The sequence below is a fragment of the Vulpes lagopus genome, chromosome 9, assembly GCF_018345385.1.
Source record: "Vulpes lagopus strain Blue_001 chromosome 9, ASM1834538v1, whole genome shotgun sequence".
NCBI classification, from domain to species: Eukaryota; Metazoa; Chordata; class Mammalia; order Carnivora; family Canidae; genus Vulpes; species Vulpes lagopus.
Window position 1 is genome coordinate 853,327 of NC_054832.1, and position 16,411 is coordinate 869,737.

The window sequence follows — 16,411 nt, forward strand, 5'->3', positions numbered from 1 at the left end:
CCTTCACCGCGCTCCCCCTGCGCCCACCTGGGTCCGCGCTCTGGGGCGGGGCCGCCGAGGACGGACCGGGACGGGGTGCGGGGGGGGGGGGGGGGGCGGAGGTCCTGCGCAGGGGTGCGGCTGCCGAGGGGCGCGCCTGGGGCGTGGGCGGCCCGCGGGGTTCCGGGTGCCGGCCCTCCGCACCCCCGCCGGGGCGGCCGGGTCACCCCAGAGCCCAGAGGAGGGCGGGGAGGGGCGGGGCGGGGCGGGCCCGGGCGCGTTTAAATCCCGGCCACGGCGCCGCAGCCCAGCAGCGAGCCAGGGAGCGCCTGCCCGGAGCGCGCCGAGCGGGCAGGTGGGACTCGCAGGCCGGGCGTGGGGGGCGTGGGGAGCGTGGGGAGCGTGGGGACGGGAGCCAACCCCAACCCCCTGCGAGCACGCGGCGCTGGGGCAGGGGAGGCGGGGGCCGGGGAGGCGGGGACCCAGGGAGCCTGGGGGTCCAGGGAGGCTGGGGGCCTGGGGAGGTGGGGACCCGGGGAGGCTGGGGGCCTGGGGAGGTGGGGCCCCGGGGAGGCTGGGGGCCCGGGGAGGTGGGGCCCCGGGGAGGCTGGGGGCCTGGGGAGGTGGGGCCCCGGGGAGGCTGGGGGCCTGGGGAGGTGGGGCCCCAGGGAGGCTGGGGGCCTGGGGAGGTGGGGACCCGGGGAGGCTGGGGGCCTGGGGAGGTGGGGCCCCAGGGAGGCTGGGGGCCTGGGGCTGGGGAGGCTGGAGTCAGGGGAGGCAGAGACCTGGGGAGCCTGGGGGTCCAGGGAGGCTGAGGACCTGGGGAGGTGGGGACCCGGGGAGACTGGGGGCCTGGGGCCCCGGGAAGCCGGGGTCCAGTGGGGCGCACGTGGGGGCGGCCTGGAGCTGTGGGCTCAGCTGTTCCTGGCTCAGCGCTGACCCCTCTACGGCCCTGGTGGGTGGCGGTGCAAGTTGTGTGGGACACCAGGGCCGCGTGGGACACCAGGGCCACATAGGACACCAGGGCCGCGTGGTCCTCCGGGGCCCTTTGCTCTCCCGCCAGGGCTGCAGCTCTGGGCAGGCCCTGCAGATCGGCTCCTCTCCAGCCCCCACCTTGTAGGTGGGGCGGCGCCCACAGAGGTGGGTGGTGCCAGGTAATTAGGCTGACAAATTGAGGGGCGGCGCTGCTCCCCCAGGCACCGGTCACTATCCAGGGTGGGTGAGCACAGGAGCACCTGCCTGCACCTGTCCAGGCCCCAGGGAGGCAGGCCCGGGGCTCTCCCGCCCCACACCCCCCTCCGGCGCGGGTCTCTGCCCCATGGAGGTGGGTGGGCCCTTCCCGCAGTTGCTCACCACCTGGGCAGCAGGCAGGATTGAGGCCCCCTCTGCCGGGCATCCGCCGGCTTCCTAGCTCTGTCCTGCCCTGGCTCGGTGCCCGGCCAGCCTGCCCTCTGCCCGGCTCGCCAAGGCTGGAGAGGGGCTGCCCTGCAGGGCGCTGACAGATGGAGGCCCACACCCAGGAATGCGGACTCACCCTCCTCAGGAATTGCCTTCCCTCCCCCTGCTGCCTGGGGGCTGCAGAGCCGGGGCCACTCCAGGGAAGCCCTCCTCCCCTCCTGGTTCCACTTTCCTTTCTGGAAAATCAGCTCAGCCTCCCTTGTCCAGCCCCAAGGCTACTAGTCCCTTGGGTCACACACAATGCCCACATCTGCTGGTGGCCACCTCTCTAGGACGCCCATCTTTTGGCTCCTGTGACATTGGGCTTGCCTGCGTCTCCCACCCGTGAAACCCTCCCTCTCCCAGCCCCCAGGCCGTGGACAGTGGTCACCAGCCTTGTTCTGTCTCTCCCAAGGTCCCCACTCCCGGGATCATCTTCATGTCCCACCTGGGCAGAGTCCAGGGAGACTGTTCCAGGCTCAAGGTCACTGCCAGCCAGACGGGGGTGTGGCCCGGCTACCTGGGGCCCAGGAGGCCTGGGACGCCCTGGCCTAGGCCTGCACTTCCTGCTCTCCCCCTCCCTCCCGCCACGAATCCCATTTGTGCAGAACACTGGAACCTCCTGTTCCCCGAGCTTATACTGGCTCTACTTCTCCTGTCGGGGCACTGCCCCCACCCCCACCCCCGCCACAGCCTGTCTGGCTCTGGGCCAGCTGCCCACGTCCAGGCCAAGGGCCACCCGACAGCCCTGCTCACGTGGCTGCTCCTGCCCCCGCCGGGGCCCAGCACCTTCCCTCCCGTGCTGGGTAGTGGGGTAGGGCTCTTCTCTCGCGACCCTGTCGCCCGCCAAGGGAAACGCAAGTTCTTCTCACTGCCCCCAGCCTGCTACCTGGCCTGACAGCCGGGCCTTGGGCGGGGCCAGGTGCTGCTGTGCGTGGTGCCCTTGGGCTCTCGGACCCTCTGAAGGCAGCCCTGGCACGAGGCACACGGTGTAAAGGAAACGTGTGAGTGTTTGGTGCAGGTGGGCAGTGAAACGTGTGTCCAGGTCGGGGGCCAGGAGCCGTGTCTGACGCTGGGGGTATTAGGGAGCGGCCAGGAGGGCCCTGTGGAAGGGGAGCTGGCCCATAATGCAGTCTCACTTCCTGTGGGAAGGAGGTCAGGGCAGTCGTGGCCGCCCCACCTGCCCCCAACGCACGTCTGCAGGGCTTGGCACTCGTCTGGGGTGTGAGCACACCCTCACCCCTGAAGTCCCCTCGGGTGGCAACACTCGTCTGTTAGCTGCCAGAACCCGTCACAGAACCCACCTCTTCCTGGGGGGCAGGTCACTCTTCTTCTGGCCTCTTGGTCTTGGACACAAGCAGTTACAGGGTCCTGGTGGCAGCCATGGCCTTCAGCTCAGTGGGACTATAGCTGTGTCCCTGGAAGGAGCCATCATCCTCTGGGACTGACCCCAGAGCTGCAGGGACAGGGACTGGGGTCAATGGGGGGGCGGGGCACATCGGCCTCTGTTGCTTGGTTCCTGGAGCCATGTGGTCCATCTACAGGGACAGGTGCATCACGTTTTAGGCGGATCCCAGGGATGGGGCCACCTGGGAGCTGGTGCTTCGGCTTGTCTGCAGCGCCCCTCTCTCGACAGCTCCCTGCCTGCCCCGCACTAGAGACCAGAGCCTCTTCACTGGTCACTGAGAAGGCCCAGGTGTCCACGTGGGCTTCAGATGCCCAGCTGGCCGCTCGCAGCCATTTGTGATCTTCTCCCAAACCCTGGTCACTGAGCAGCACCCCCACCCACTGCACCCTGTGCCTCATACTATCCCACTACGGAAGCCGTGGGCCCGGGCACCCCAGGGCCCAGCTCCCGTGGCCAGCCAGGTGGCCGTGTGCCCCTCCAGAGCCCCGCTCCGTGTCTGCCTGGCCCTGGCGCCGGCCGCCTGTGCTTCTGAGCAGCATACGAGCTGCCGGGGTCTGGGAGGCTCAGGCCCCACATCCGTGTGGGGATTTCAGCACCCCCAGAGGCTCACAGGAGGGCCCGAGGCCAGTCGAGGGACTGAGCCAGTGCAGCCCCAGGAAGGGCAAGGCAGTGGCGAGCAGAGCCTTGTCCCACGGCCTGTGTGGGGCACGGGCCGAGCTGGTTTGCCCAACGGGCCCCTGAGCAGCTGGCCAGCACCCACGGGCTGCGGGGTGTGGTTCTGCAGAAACTGGGTGTGGGTGGGGCGGGGCGCGGGCCGGGAGGGAGGCCACGGCTCCCTGGGTTGTCGAAACGATCACCATCACCTGGGCGGCTGAGAACCACAGAAACTCCTCTCACGTTGGAGGGGCCCGAGTCTGGAGCGGGTGCTTCCGCGCTGGGTGGCGGGCGGTCGTCGATGTCTCTGGGCTTCTAGCTGCAGACGCCCTTCACGGGCGGCCCCCTTCGTCTCTGCCTTCCTGTAGAGACCCCAGTCATGTCAGGGATTGGGGCCCTCCCTACCTGTGACTTCAACTCACACATGCAAAGATCCTCTTTCCAAAGAAGGCTAGAGTGGTAGGTCCTGGAGGGTAGGACTGGGACGTATCTTTTGGGGAGACATGATTGAACCCCACAGGAAGGAGATGGGCGTGGGTGAAGCAGGTTGCTGTGCAGGTGTGATAGAGGATGGAGGTAAGACACTCGTCACCGCTGCTCAGAGGATGGGGCACCCAGCGGTCTGCTGAGAGGGGACAGCCGTGAGGCTGCTGGGGCTTTGAGCCAGCTGACGGGGCCCAGCACCTGGCCATTCCTGCGGCTCCTGCAAGACCAGCGCATAAGCACCGAGTCTTTGCTCTCTCTGGCCCCCGGGGCCAGGTGTGAGCACAGAGAGGCCATTGCCCACAGAGCACCGGGGTTGGGGTGCCAGGCCGAAGCAGGAGACCCTGAGCCATTCTGCTGGAGCCCAAGGGAGGTTTGGGAAGGAAGAGGCGACAGCACAGAGGGCCAGGGCAGGGGGTGGGGTGGGGTGGAGGAGGTGACTGGGAAGGGGAAGGGTACCAGTGTCCCTGAACCTAAGGGGTGGCAGGGTGGGGGAAGAGCTTTGGGGAGCACAGGGGCGGCCTGTGAGGCTGGAGGCTGTGAATTAGAGGTGGAGGCTGAGGGTGGGTAGGGCCACAGCCCAGGTGGCACAGGGCTGAGCCCGCCGGGAGCATGCAGGCCCCTGCAGGCCCCTCCAGGCCCAGGCCCACGCCCACCGCAGGACCCTGGGAGGGAGGCTGGAGGATGGCCTCCAGGAGAGAACAGAGCCCACACCTCCTGGAGGCTCCTGGTTGGCCTGGGGTCCCTCGCGGTTCTTCCTGAGACCCCAGGGGCCAGGCAGAGGACTCACTTGGATGGCGATCCCCATCCCCCTGGAGGCTGAGTCAGGGTTTGGGACTGACCCTCTGCCTGTTTCCCTCCTGCCTGCCCCGGCCATCCCACGGTCTCTAACAGCCTTTCTGCCCCTACAGGGAGCGGACACAGTGGACCTTGGGTGAGTGAATTCTGCACGACCTGCCAGACACGATGAACGGCCATGCCTCTCCTCCTCCTGACGCCCTGGCTGCCAGCAGCACTGCGCTGACCGGCCCCAAGACCATGAAGGCCATGGCGGGAACCAGCACCCCCTCCGGGCCCCGGCCCCAGGCAGCCCTGTCGGCCCAGTCCAAGAGCATTGCCGGGGTGTACGTGGAGGCCTCCAGCCAGGCTCAGAGTCTCTATGCCACCATGAAGCAGGGCCTCCTGTCCGAGGAGCTCGGGTTGGCTCTGCTGGAGGCCCAGGCGGCCACTGGGGGCCTTGTGGACCCTACACAGGGCCAGGTACTCTGTGTGTCCGAGGCGGTGCAGCAGGGCCTGGTTGGCCTGGAGCTGAAGGGAAAGCTGCTGGCTGCTGAGCGCGCGGTCACTGGGTACCCCGACCCCTACGGCGGCGGGAGGCTGTCCCTCTTCCAGGCCATCAGGAAGGAGGTGGTAGATAGAGCACGGGGCTGGAGCTGGCTGGAGGCCCAGCTGGCCACCGGGGGCCTGGCCGATCCCATCCGGGGAGTGCGAGTGGCCCCAGAGCTGGCGTGCCAGCAGGGCCTCCTGGACCAGGAGACGTGGCACATGCTGCTGGAGTGCAAGCCCGGCTCTGGCGCCCCTGGCTTCCAGGACCCTAACACGCTGGAGTGGCTGTCCTACTGTGAGCTGCTGGGCAGGTGTGTGAGAGCCCCCGCTACAGGGCTGGCCCTGCTGCCCCTCAAGATCACTTTCCACACCCTGAGTGGGGCAGTGAGCTTGGCAGAGCTGCTGGAGGTGGGGATCCTCGATGAAGAGACTGCCCGGGGCCTTCAGGAGGGCAGGCTGGCCGTGCCAGACGTGAGCGCATGGGCCGACGTGAAGCGCTACCTGCAGGGCACCGGCGGCGTGGCAGGGGTCGTCCAGCTGCCTGCCGGCCACAAGAAGAGCATCTTCCAGGCCATCACCGAGCACCTGCTCCCGATGGGCACGGGCCTTCTGCTCCTGGAGGCTCAGGCCGCCACCTGCATGCTGGTGGACCCAGCCACCGGCCAGCAGCTAAGTGTGGATGAGGCGGTCAGGTCAGGCCTGCTCGGCCCAGAGCTCCACAGGAAGCTCCTGGTGGCAGAGCAGGCGGTGACGGGGTACCATGACCCCTTAAGCGGCACACAAGTCCCCCTCTTCCAGGCCATGAAGAAGGAGCTGGTGGACAGGCCCCTGGCGTTGCGGCTCCTGGATGCGCAGCTGGCCACAGGTGGGCTCGTGTGTCCAGCCCGCAGGCTCCGGCTGCCCCTGAAGGCTGCCCTGCGCCTCGGATGCCTGGACGAAGAGACTCAGCAGTGTCTGTCCCAGGCCGCTGGCTTCTCGGATCCCAGCACACAGGAGAGCCTTGGCTACGGGCAGCTGCTGGCCCGCTGCATCACCGACCCAGAGACGGGGCTGGCCTTCCTTCCTCTCTCCCCCGGGCCCCCTGGAGACGAGCCACAAGGATCCCCATTCATTGACCACAGCACCCGGCAGGCCTTAAGTGAGGCCACGGCCACCGTCTCCATGGGCAAGTTCCAGGGCCGGCCCGTGTCACTCTGGGAGCTGCTCTTCTCTGGGCCCGTCCCCGCAGAGCAGAGGGCAGCACTGGCCCAGCAGTACAGGGACGGCGCCATCTCAGTGGAGGAAATGGCAGCAGTGCTGACGGCCGCCCTGGAGCGGGCTGCCGCCGTGGCCAGGACCACCTTTGCTGGGCTGAGAGTGCCCGTGACACCAGATGAGCTGTTGAAAGCCGAGATCATTGAGCAGGATGTGTACGAGCGGCTGAAGCAAGGGCAAACCACAGCCCAGGAGGTGGGCAGGCTGGCCTCGGTCCAGAGGTACCTGCGGGGCACTGGCTGCATCGCCGGCGTGCTGGTGCCTGGCTCCCAGGAGCGGCTCAGTATCTACGAGGCTCGTGAGAAGGGGCTTCTCAGGCCGGGCACGGCCCTCATCCTCCTGGAGGCGCAGGCGGCCACGGGCTTCATCCTTAACCCAAAGGAAAACAAGAGCTCTTCCGTGGAGGCGGCCCTGAGGGCTGGCCTCATTGGGCCGGACGTGTTTGCAAAGCTGCTGTCGGCCGAGCGCGCTGTCACCGGCTACACCGACCCCTACACCGGCGAGCAGATCTCGCTCTTCCAGGCCATGCAGAAGGAGCTCATCGTGCGCGACCACGGCATCCGCCTGCTGGAGGCCCAGATCGCCACGGGCGGCATCATCGACCCGGTGCACAGCCACCGGCTGCCCGTGGACGTGGCCTACCAGCGCGGCTACTTCGACGAGGAGATGAACCGCGTGCTGGCCGACCCGAGCGACGACACCAAGGGCTTCTTCGACCCCAACACGCACGAGAACCTCACGTACCTGCAGCTGCTGGAGCGCTGCGTGGAGGACCCCGACACGGGGCTCTACATGCTGCCCCTCGGGAGCGCACAGACCCAGCTTGTGGACGGTGCCACCCGGCAGGCCTTCCAGAGCCTGCTGCTGTCGGTGAAGTACGGGCGGTTCCGGGGGCAGACGGTTTCTGCGTGGGAGCTGATCAACTCCGAGTGCTTCAGCGAGGACCAGAGGAGGCGGGTCCTGCAGGACTACCGGCGGCACAGGGTCTCCCTGGAGCAGGTGGCACAGCTGCTGGAGAGAGAGATGGGGAGGGGGCTGGATGTCACGCTGCCCACACTGCGGGGCCGTGTCCCTGCCCACCGGCTCCTGGAGGCCCATATCATTGACCAGGAGCTCCTGGACCGGGTGCTGGAGGGGGCGGTGAGCCCCGAGGCTGTCCTCCACATGGACCACGTCCAGAGGTACCTGCGTGGCTCCGGTGCCGTGGGCGGCGTGCTGCTGCGGCCCTCCGGCCGGCGGCTCAGCCTCTACGAGGCCATGAAGCAGAAGCTGCTGGGGCCAGGTGTGGCCCTAGCCCTGCTGGAGGCTCAAGCAGCCACCGGAGGCATCAGTGACCCCCAGAGTCTGGAGACCCTGTCGGTGGACGAGGCTGTGCGCAGGAGACTTGTGGGGCCAGAGCTGTACGGCAGGCTGAGGCAGGCTGAGGACGCCGTCACTGGGGTCCACGACCCCTTCTCAGGGAAGTCGGTATCCCTGTTCCAGGCCATGAAGAAGGGCCTGGTCCCCCTAGAGCAGGCTGCCTGCCTCCTGGATGCCCAGGTGGCCACGGGAGGGGTCATTGACCCCACAGGCCACTACCACCTCCCCCTGCCTGTGGCCACCCAGCGTGGCTACATCGACCAGGAGATGGAGATGGCCTTGTCCAGCTCCTCCGAGACCTTCCCCACACCAGATGGCCGGGGACACACCAGCTATGCCCGGCTTCTGGAGCAGTGTCTGAGGGACGAGGCTTCTGGCCTTTCCTTCCTGCCCCTGCCAGAAAATGCTCCTGCTGTCCCCACTGACGAGCAGGTCCAGGAGACCCTGCAGGGGGCTGAGGACGGCATGTCCCTCTGGGAGCTACTGGGCTCTTGCCACTTCACCGATGAGCAGCGCAAGAGCTTCTTGGAGGACTTGCGGGTGGGGAAGACCACCGTGCAGCAGCTTCACAGAGTGGTGCAGAAGCGGGTGCAGGAAGCAGAGCTCCTGGCACGGGCTCGTGTCACAGTGCCCGGCCCGAGGGGTGAGATTCCTGCCGTCTGGCTGCTGGATGCGGGCATCATCACCCAGGAGACCCTGACGGCCCTCGCTCAGGGCACGCAGTCACCTGCCGAGGTCGCTGAGCAGCCCGCTGTGAAGCGGCACCTGTGGGGTACGGGCTGTGTAGCTGGCGTGCTGTTGCAGCCGTCAGGGATCAAGGTCAGCATCAGCCAGGCCGTGAGGGACGGCCTCTTGCCTGAGGGCCTGGGGCAAAGGCTGCTGGAGGCCCAAGTAGCATCTGGCTCCCTCGTCGACCCGCTGACCAACCAGAGACTGTCAGTGGAAGGTGCCGTCCAGGCCGGCCTGGTGGCCGGGGCACTGAGCGAGCAGCTCCGGCAAGCTGAGAAGGCCGTGGCCGGGTACACCGACCCCTACTCCGGAGGCTGCCTCGCCCTGTGGCAAGCCATGGAGAAGGGGCTGGTGCCCCGAGGTGAGGGCCTCCGCCTCCTACAGGTGCAGCTGGCCACAGGGGGCACGGTGGACCCTGGCCACGGGGTGCACCTGCCTGAGGCGGTGGCCTGCAGGCTTGGTCTGCTGGACGAGCAGGTGAGCCGGGTGCTGACCTCAACAGACGAGGACAGCAAGTTCTTCTTTGACCCCAGCACAAAGGACAAGGTGACATACAGCCAGCTCAAGGAGCGCTGTGTCCTGGATGCTGACACTGGCCTGTGGCTGCTGCCGCTCGCCCAGGACACGGTGCTGGAGGTGGATGAACATACACTGCTGGCTCTGAGGGCCATGAAGGTGCCCGTCAGCACCGGGAGGTTCAAGGGTCTCAGCGTGTCGCTGTGGGACCTGCTGCACTCCGAGTACGTCGGCTCCAACAAGCGGCGAGAGCTGGTGGCCCTCTGCCAGTCCGGGAGGGCCACAGCCCTGCGGCAGGTGGCAACGGCAGTCACCGCCCTGGTTGTGGCTTCAGAGACACAGCCCTCGCAGGCCACCTTCAGAGGACTCCGGAAGCTGGTGTCGGCCAGTGACTTGTTCAGGTCCCGGTTGATTGACAAGGAGACACTGGACGAGCTGAATCAGGGGAAAAAGACGGTGCAGGAGGTGACAGAGATGGGAAGCGTGAGGCGGTACCTGGAGGGAGGCAACTTCATCGCTGGGGTCCTCGTCCAGGGCACGAAGGAGAAGATGAGCATCTCTGAGGCCCTGAGGAGGCACATCCTGCGGCCCGGCACGGCCCTGGTGCTGCTCGAGGCGCAGGCGGCCACGGGCTTCCTCATCGATCCCGTGCGCAACCAGAGGCTCACCGTGGAGGAGGCGTTCGCCGCAGGGATGTTTGGCCAAGAAACCTACCGGAAGCTGCTGTCGGCCGAGCGCGCCGTCACCGGCTACACCGACCCCTACACCGGCGAGCAGATCTCGCTCTTCCAGGCCATGCAGAAGGAGCTCATCGTGCGCGACCACGGCATCCGCCTGCTGGAGGCCCAGATCGCCACGGGCGGCATCATCGACCCGGTGCACAGCCACCGGCTGCCCGTGGATGTGGCCTACCAGCGCGGCTACTTCGACGAGGAGATGAACCGCGTGCTGGCCGACCCGAGCGACGACACCAAGGGCTTCTTCGACCCCAACACGCACGAGAACCTCACGTACCTGCAGCTGCTGGAGCGCTGTGTGCTCGACCCCGACACGGGGCTCTACATGTTACAAATTGTAAAGAAGGGAGAAACCTACATTTATACTGATGAAGCCACAAGGCAAGTTCTGCAGTCCCAAACCACGGAAATGCACGTGGGGAGGTTTGCCCATCAGAAGATCTCCTTCTGGGACCTGCTGTCCTCTGAGTACTTCACCGAGGAGAGGAAACGAGAGCTCGTCCAGGAAGTCAGAGCCCAGAACGTTCCCCTGGAGCAGCTGTTGGAGATCATCACTGCTACCGTGGAAGAGACAGAGGAGCAGTACCGAGGCATGAAGGTTGAAGCCATTGGTGGAGAGGTGACAGCTGCAGAGTTGTTCAATTCTGGAATCATTGATAAAAGGACCCTGGATGCCCTGTCCAGGGAGAAGTCTGGGGCGCAGGATCTCAGCCGCATGGCGCACGTCAGGACCTATCTGGAAGGCCGTGGCTGCATCGCAGGGGTCACCGTACCCTTGACCCAGGAGGTGATGAGCTTGTACGACGCCAGCAGGAAGGGACTCATCCCCATGGGGTTTGCAGTTCAGATGCTGGAGGCCCAGGCAGCCACTGGCTTTGTGCTGGATCCCTGTGGCCAGAGGAAGCTCGCTGTGCGACAGGCCGTGGCTGAGGGCCTGGTGGGAGAGGAGTGGCAGGCACGGCTTCTGGAGGCAGAGAAGGCCGCCCGAGGCTACACGGACCCAGCCACAGGCCACACCCTCTCGCTGTTCCAGGCCATGCAGAGGAAGATGGTCAGAAGAGAAGACGCACTGAGACTGCTCGAAGTGCAGGTGGCCACAGGGGGTGTCATCGACCCACTGCACCACCACCGGCTCCCCCTGGACGAGGCCTACAGACGGGGCTGCCTGCACCAGGACACATACCCACTCGTTTCAGATCAGAGGCACATGAGAAAAAGGTTTGTGGATCCAAACAATCAAGAGAGGGTGACATACCAACAGCTACAGGAAAGGAGCCAGAAAGAAGCAGAGACGGGCTGGGCTCTGTTCATGGTAACTGGGGACACCCAGTACTCCAACTATGACGATGAGGCCACGAGGAGGGCCCTGGAGGCAGAGCAGGTGCAGATCCAGGTGGGAAGGTACAAGGACCAGACGCTCTCAGTGTGGGAGATGCTGAACTCTGAATACGTGACCCATAAGAAGAAACTCGAGCTGTTGAGAGAATACAAAGAGCATGTGAACCGGGTCCTGGAAGAAGCAGGAAACGTCATTTTACAAATAATAGAGGAACAAGAAAAAAGCAAGAAACAATTATGGTTCCCAGGAATCCGAAAGCAAATCACCGCTGTAGAGCTCTTCAAGGCAGCCATTGTCACCAAAGAGCTGCTGGACGACCTGGCCCAGGGCACCAAGACCCCGCAGGAGGTGACCGAGATGGACTCGGTCAAGCGCTACCTGCGCGGCACGAGCTGCATCGCGGGCGTGCTGGTGCCCGCCAAGGACGAGCCCGGGCGGCAGGAGAAGATGAGCGTCTACCAGGCCATGTGGAAGGGCGTCCTGCGGCCCGGCACGGCCCTGGTGCTGCTCGAGGCGCAGGCGGCCACGGGCTTCCTCATCGACCCCGTGCGCAACCAGAGGCTCACCGTGGAGGAGGCGGTGGCCGCGGGCCTGGTGGGCGGCGAGATCCAGGACAAGCTGCTGTCGGCCGAGCGCGCCGTCACCGGCTACACCGACCCCTACACCGGCGAGCAGATCTCGCTCTTCCAGGCCATGCAGAAGGAGCTCATCGTGCGCGACCACGGCATCCGCCTGCTGGAGGCCCAGGTCGCCACGGGCGGCATCATCGACCCGGTGCACAGCCACCGGCTGCCCGTGGACGTGGCCTACCAGCGCGGCTACTTCGACGAGGAGATGAACCGCGTGCTGGCCGACCCGAGCGACGACACCAAGGGCTTCTTCGACCCCAACACGCACGAGAACCTCACGTACGTGCAGCTGCTGCGCCGCTGCGTGCTCGACCCCGACACGGGGCTCTACATGCTGCAGCTGGCCGGCGGGGGCTCCGCCGTGCACCAGCTGAGCGAGGAGCTGCGCGGCGCCCTGCGTGACGCCCGCGTGGCGCCGGGCCCGGGCGTCGCCCAGGGCCAGAGCGTCTCGGTCTGGGAGCTCCTCTTCTACCGGGAGGTGCCCGAGGGCGAGCGGCAGGACCTCCTGCGCAGGTACCGGGCGGGCTCGCTGACCGCGCACGAGGTGGGCGCCGCCCTCACGGCGCTGCTGGCCCGTGGCGACCCCGCGAGCCCGGGCGCGCGCCCCCCGGACCCCCGAGGGGCCCTGCGTGCCGCCACCATGGAGGTCAAGCTGGGCCGCCTGCGGGGGCCGGCGGTGCCCGTGTGGGACGTGCTGGCGTCCAGCTACGTGAGCGGCGCCACGCGGGAGCAGCTGCTGGCCGGGTTCGGCTCGGGCGCGCTGGGCTTGGCCGCGCTCACCCGCAGGCTGACCACCATCATCGAGGAGGTGGAGGCGGCCGGCGGGCCCGAGCGCGCCCCGGGCGACGCCGCCGGCGTCCAGCAGGAGCCGCGGCCGGCGGGGCCCGGCGGCAGCGACGGCGGCAGGGGCGCGGGACCCTCCCCCGGCGAGGCGGCGCCCACCGAGCCCGCCGGCGGCCCCCAGGAGCAGGCCCTGCGTGCCGCCACCATGGAGGTGCAGGCCGGGCCGTGGCGCGGGCAGCGGCCCTCCGTGTGGGACGTCCTCTTCTCCTCCTACCTGAGCCGGGCCCGGCGGGACGAGCTCCTGGCCCAGCACGCGGCCGGCGCCCTGGCGCTGCCGGGCCTGGTGGCCGTCCTCACCCGGGCGGTGGAGGAGGCGGAGGAGCGGCTGAGCAAGGTGACCTTCCGCGGCCTGCGGCGCCAGGTGTCGGCCTCCGAGCTGCGCTCGTCCGGGATCCTGGGCCCCGAGACCCTGCGCGACCTGGCCCAGGGCACCAAGACCCCGCAGGAGGTGACCGAGATGGACTCGGTCAAGCGCTACCTGCGCGGCACGAGCTGCATCGCGGGCGTGCTGGTGCCCGCCAAGGACGAGCCCGGGCGGCAGGAGAAGATGAGCGTCTACCAGGCCATGTGGAAGGGCGTCCTGCGGCCCGGCACGGCCCTGGTGCTGCTCGAGGCGCAGGCGGCCACGGGCTTCCTCATCGACCCCGTGCGCAACCAGAGGCTCACCGTGGAGGAGGCGGTGGCCGCGGGCCTGGTGGGCGGCGAGATCCAGGACAAGCTGCTGTCGGCCGAGCGCGCCGTCACCGGCTACACCGACCCCTACACCGGCGAGCAGATCTCGCTCTTCCAGGCCATGCAGAAGGAGCTCATCGTGCGCGACCACGGCATCCGCCTGCTGGAGGCCCAGGTCGCCACGGGCGGCATCATCGACCCGGTGCACAGCCACCGGCTGCCCGTGGACGTGGCCTACCAGCGCGGCTACTTCGACGAGGAGATGAACCGCGTGCTGGCCGACCCGAGCGACGACACCAAGGGCTTCTTCGACCCCAACACGCACGAGAACCTCACGTACGTGCAGCTGCTGCGCCGCTGCGTGCTCGACCCCGACACGGGGCTCTACATGCTGCAGCTGGCCGGCGGGGGCTCCGCCGTGCACCAGCTGAGCGAGGAGCTGCGCGGCGCCCTGCGTGACGCCCGCGTGGCGCCGGGCCCGGGCGTCGCCCAGGGCCAGAGCGTCTCGGTCTGGGAGCTCCTCTTCTACCGGGAGGTGCCCGAGGGCGAGCGGCAGGACCTCCTGCGCAGGTACCGGGCGGGCTCGCTGACCGCGCACGAGGTGGGCGCCGCCCTCACGGCGCTGCTGGCCCGTGGCGACCCCGCGAGCCCGGGCGCGCGCCCCCCGGACCCCCGAGGGGCCCTGCGTGCCGCCACCATGGAGGTCAAGCTGGGCCGCCTGCGGGGGCCGGCGGTGCCCGTGTGGGACGTGCTGGCGTCCAGCTACGTGAGCGGCGCCACGCGGGAGCAGCTGCTGGCCGGGTTCGGCTCGGGCGCGCTGGGCTTGGCCGCGCTCACCCGCAGGCTGACCACCATCATCGAGGAGGTGGAGGCGGCCGGCGGGCCCGAGCGCGCCCCGGGCGACGCCGCCGGCGTCCAGCAGGAGCCGCGGCCGGCGGGGCCCGGCGGCAGCGACGGCGGCAGGGGCGCGGGACCCTCCGCCGGCGAGGCGGCGCCCACCGAGCCCGCCGGCGGCCCCCAGGAGCAGGCCCTGCGTGCCGCCACCATGGAGGTGCAGGCCGGGCCGTGGCGCGGGCAGCGGCCCTCCGTGTGGGACGTCCTCTTCTCCTCCTACCTGAGCCGGGCCCGGCGGGACGAGCTCCTGGCCCAGCACGCGGCCGGCGCCCTGGCGCTGCCGGGCCTGGTGGCCGTCCTCACCCGGGCGGTGGAGGAGGCGGAGGAGCGGCTGAGCAAGGTGACCTTCCGCGGCCTGCGGCGCCAGGTGTCGGCCTCCGAGCTGCGCTCGTCCGGGATCCTGGGCCCCGAGACCCTGCGCGACCTGGCCCAGGGCACCAAGACCCCGCAGGAGGTGACCGAGATGGACTCGGTCAAGCGCTACCTGCGCGGCACGAGCTGCATCGCGGGCGTGCTGGTGCCCGCCAAGGACGAGCCCGGGCGGCAGGAGAAGATGAGCGTCTACCAGGCCATGTGGAAGGGCGTCCTGCGGCCCGGCACGGCCCTGGTGCTGCTCGAGGCGCAGGCGGCCACGGGCTTCCTCATCGACCCCGTGCGCAACCAGAGGCTCACCGTGGAGGAGGCGGTGGCCGCGGGCCTGGTGGGCGGCGAGATCCAGGACAAGCTGCTGTCGGCCGAGCGCGCCGTCACCGGCTACACCGACCCCTACACCGGCGAGCAGATCTCGCTCTTCCAGGCCATGCAGAAGGAGCTCATCGTGCGCGACCACGGCATCCGCCTGCTGGAGGCCCAGGTCGCCACGGGCGGCATCATCGACCCGGTGCACAGCCACCGGCTGCCCGTGGACGTGGCCTACCAGCGCGGCTACTTCGACGAGGAGATGAACCGCGTGCTGGCCGACCCGAGCGACGACACCAAGGGCTTCTTCGACCCCAACACGCACGAGAACCTCACCTACATGCAGCTTCTCCAGAGAGCTACTCTGGACTCTGAGACTGGTCTGTTATTTCTTTCTCTCACTTGAGTAGATTCACCCTTTTTGTGAATTGTGTGGGTATGTGTTTAAACGCATTACGGTGTTTCTTCCATCTTGAGAAATTCCAATTTTTTATTGTTGTTTTCTCCACCTTGTATTTTACACATCTCGTGATAATACGTTTTCATTTTCCCTTCAGTTTCTGCACCTTCCCAGTTTTGTGGAAACAGAATTATATGTTTCTTTTTATTATTTGTGTTTATGTCTCCTGGAATCTTTTTATTTTTTTGTGCTTTTGTATCTCAGGCGTGCAATTTTGTTACCTTTTCTATCAACATGTTGTACTGTGCAGCTGCGTGGCTCAGCGGTTTAGCGCCCCCTTTGGCCCTTGTTGTGATCCTGGAGTCCAGGGATCTAGTCCCCTGTTGGGTTCCCTACAGGGAGCCTGCTTCTCTCTTTTCCTGTGTCTTACACTCTCTCTGTGTCTCATGAATAAATTAATAAGATCTTTAAAAGCAAAACATGTTGCGTTTAAATTTTAGGTGTCTTTCTCTTGTTTTTTGCTTTTTTTTTTTTGGCATATGACAATGAAGTGTATACAATCACGTTTTTTTTTTTTTTTTTTTTAATTTTTTTTTTTTTTTATTTATGATAGTCACAGAGAGAGAGAGAGGCAGAGACACAGGCAGAGGGAGAAGCAGGCTCCATGCACCGGGAGCCCGACGTGGGACTCGATCCCGAGTCTCCAGGATAGCGCCCTGGGCCAAAGGCAGGCGCTAAACCGCTGCGCCACCCAGGGATCCCACAATCACGTTTTATATTCCTCTTTTCATTAAATGTTTTTGCTTCCACTTAAGCAATGTCTCCTGCCTGTGGATTACTGCATTTTGTAGCGTTCAGTGGTCTGTGGTCCCTTTGGTGGCCATGCTTCCCACTGGTGTGCTGAGTGAAGCCTAGCTGAATGTGTCTCCTGGTAGATTGAGTAACTAGCATGTTTTGGAGCTAGATCCTTTGTAATTTACAGAGAAACGTTATGTTAAGAAAGGTCTTCCCTTTTCAGATTTTTGAGCATTCAGGTGTTTTTTTTTTAATTTTTTAAAGATTTTATTCATTTAT

At 66.4% G+C, this 16,411-nt stretch overlaps 1 protein-coding gene across 1 annotated transcript; it reads left to right on the plus strand.

Moving 5' to 3' along the window:
- Window positions 1–280: 280 nt before the first annotated feature.
- Window positions 281–15,955, plus strand: EPPK1 (epiplakin 1). The gene is made up of 2 exons (XM_041768679.1): window positions 281–334; window positions 4,873–15,955. The coding sequence occupies exon 2, from the start codon at window positions 4,928–4,930 to the stop codon at window positions 15,341–15,343; it is 10,416 nt and encodes a 3,471-aa protein (XP_041624613.1). The 5' UTR covers window positions 281–334; window positions 4,873–4,927; the 3' UTR covers window positions 15,344–15,955.
- Window positions 15,956–16,411: the final 456 nt, after the last annotated feature.

What these genes read in the sequence shown, in the direction of transcription:
- EPPK1 (XM_041768679.1), top strand. Translation starts at nt 4,928, where the DNA reads ATGAACGGCCATGCCTCTCCTCCTCCTGACGCCCTGGCTGCCAGCAGC.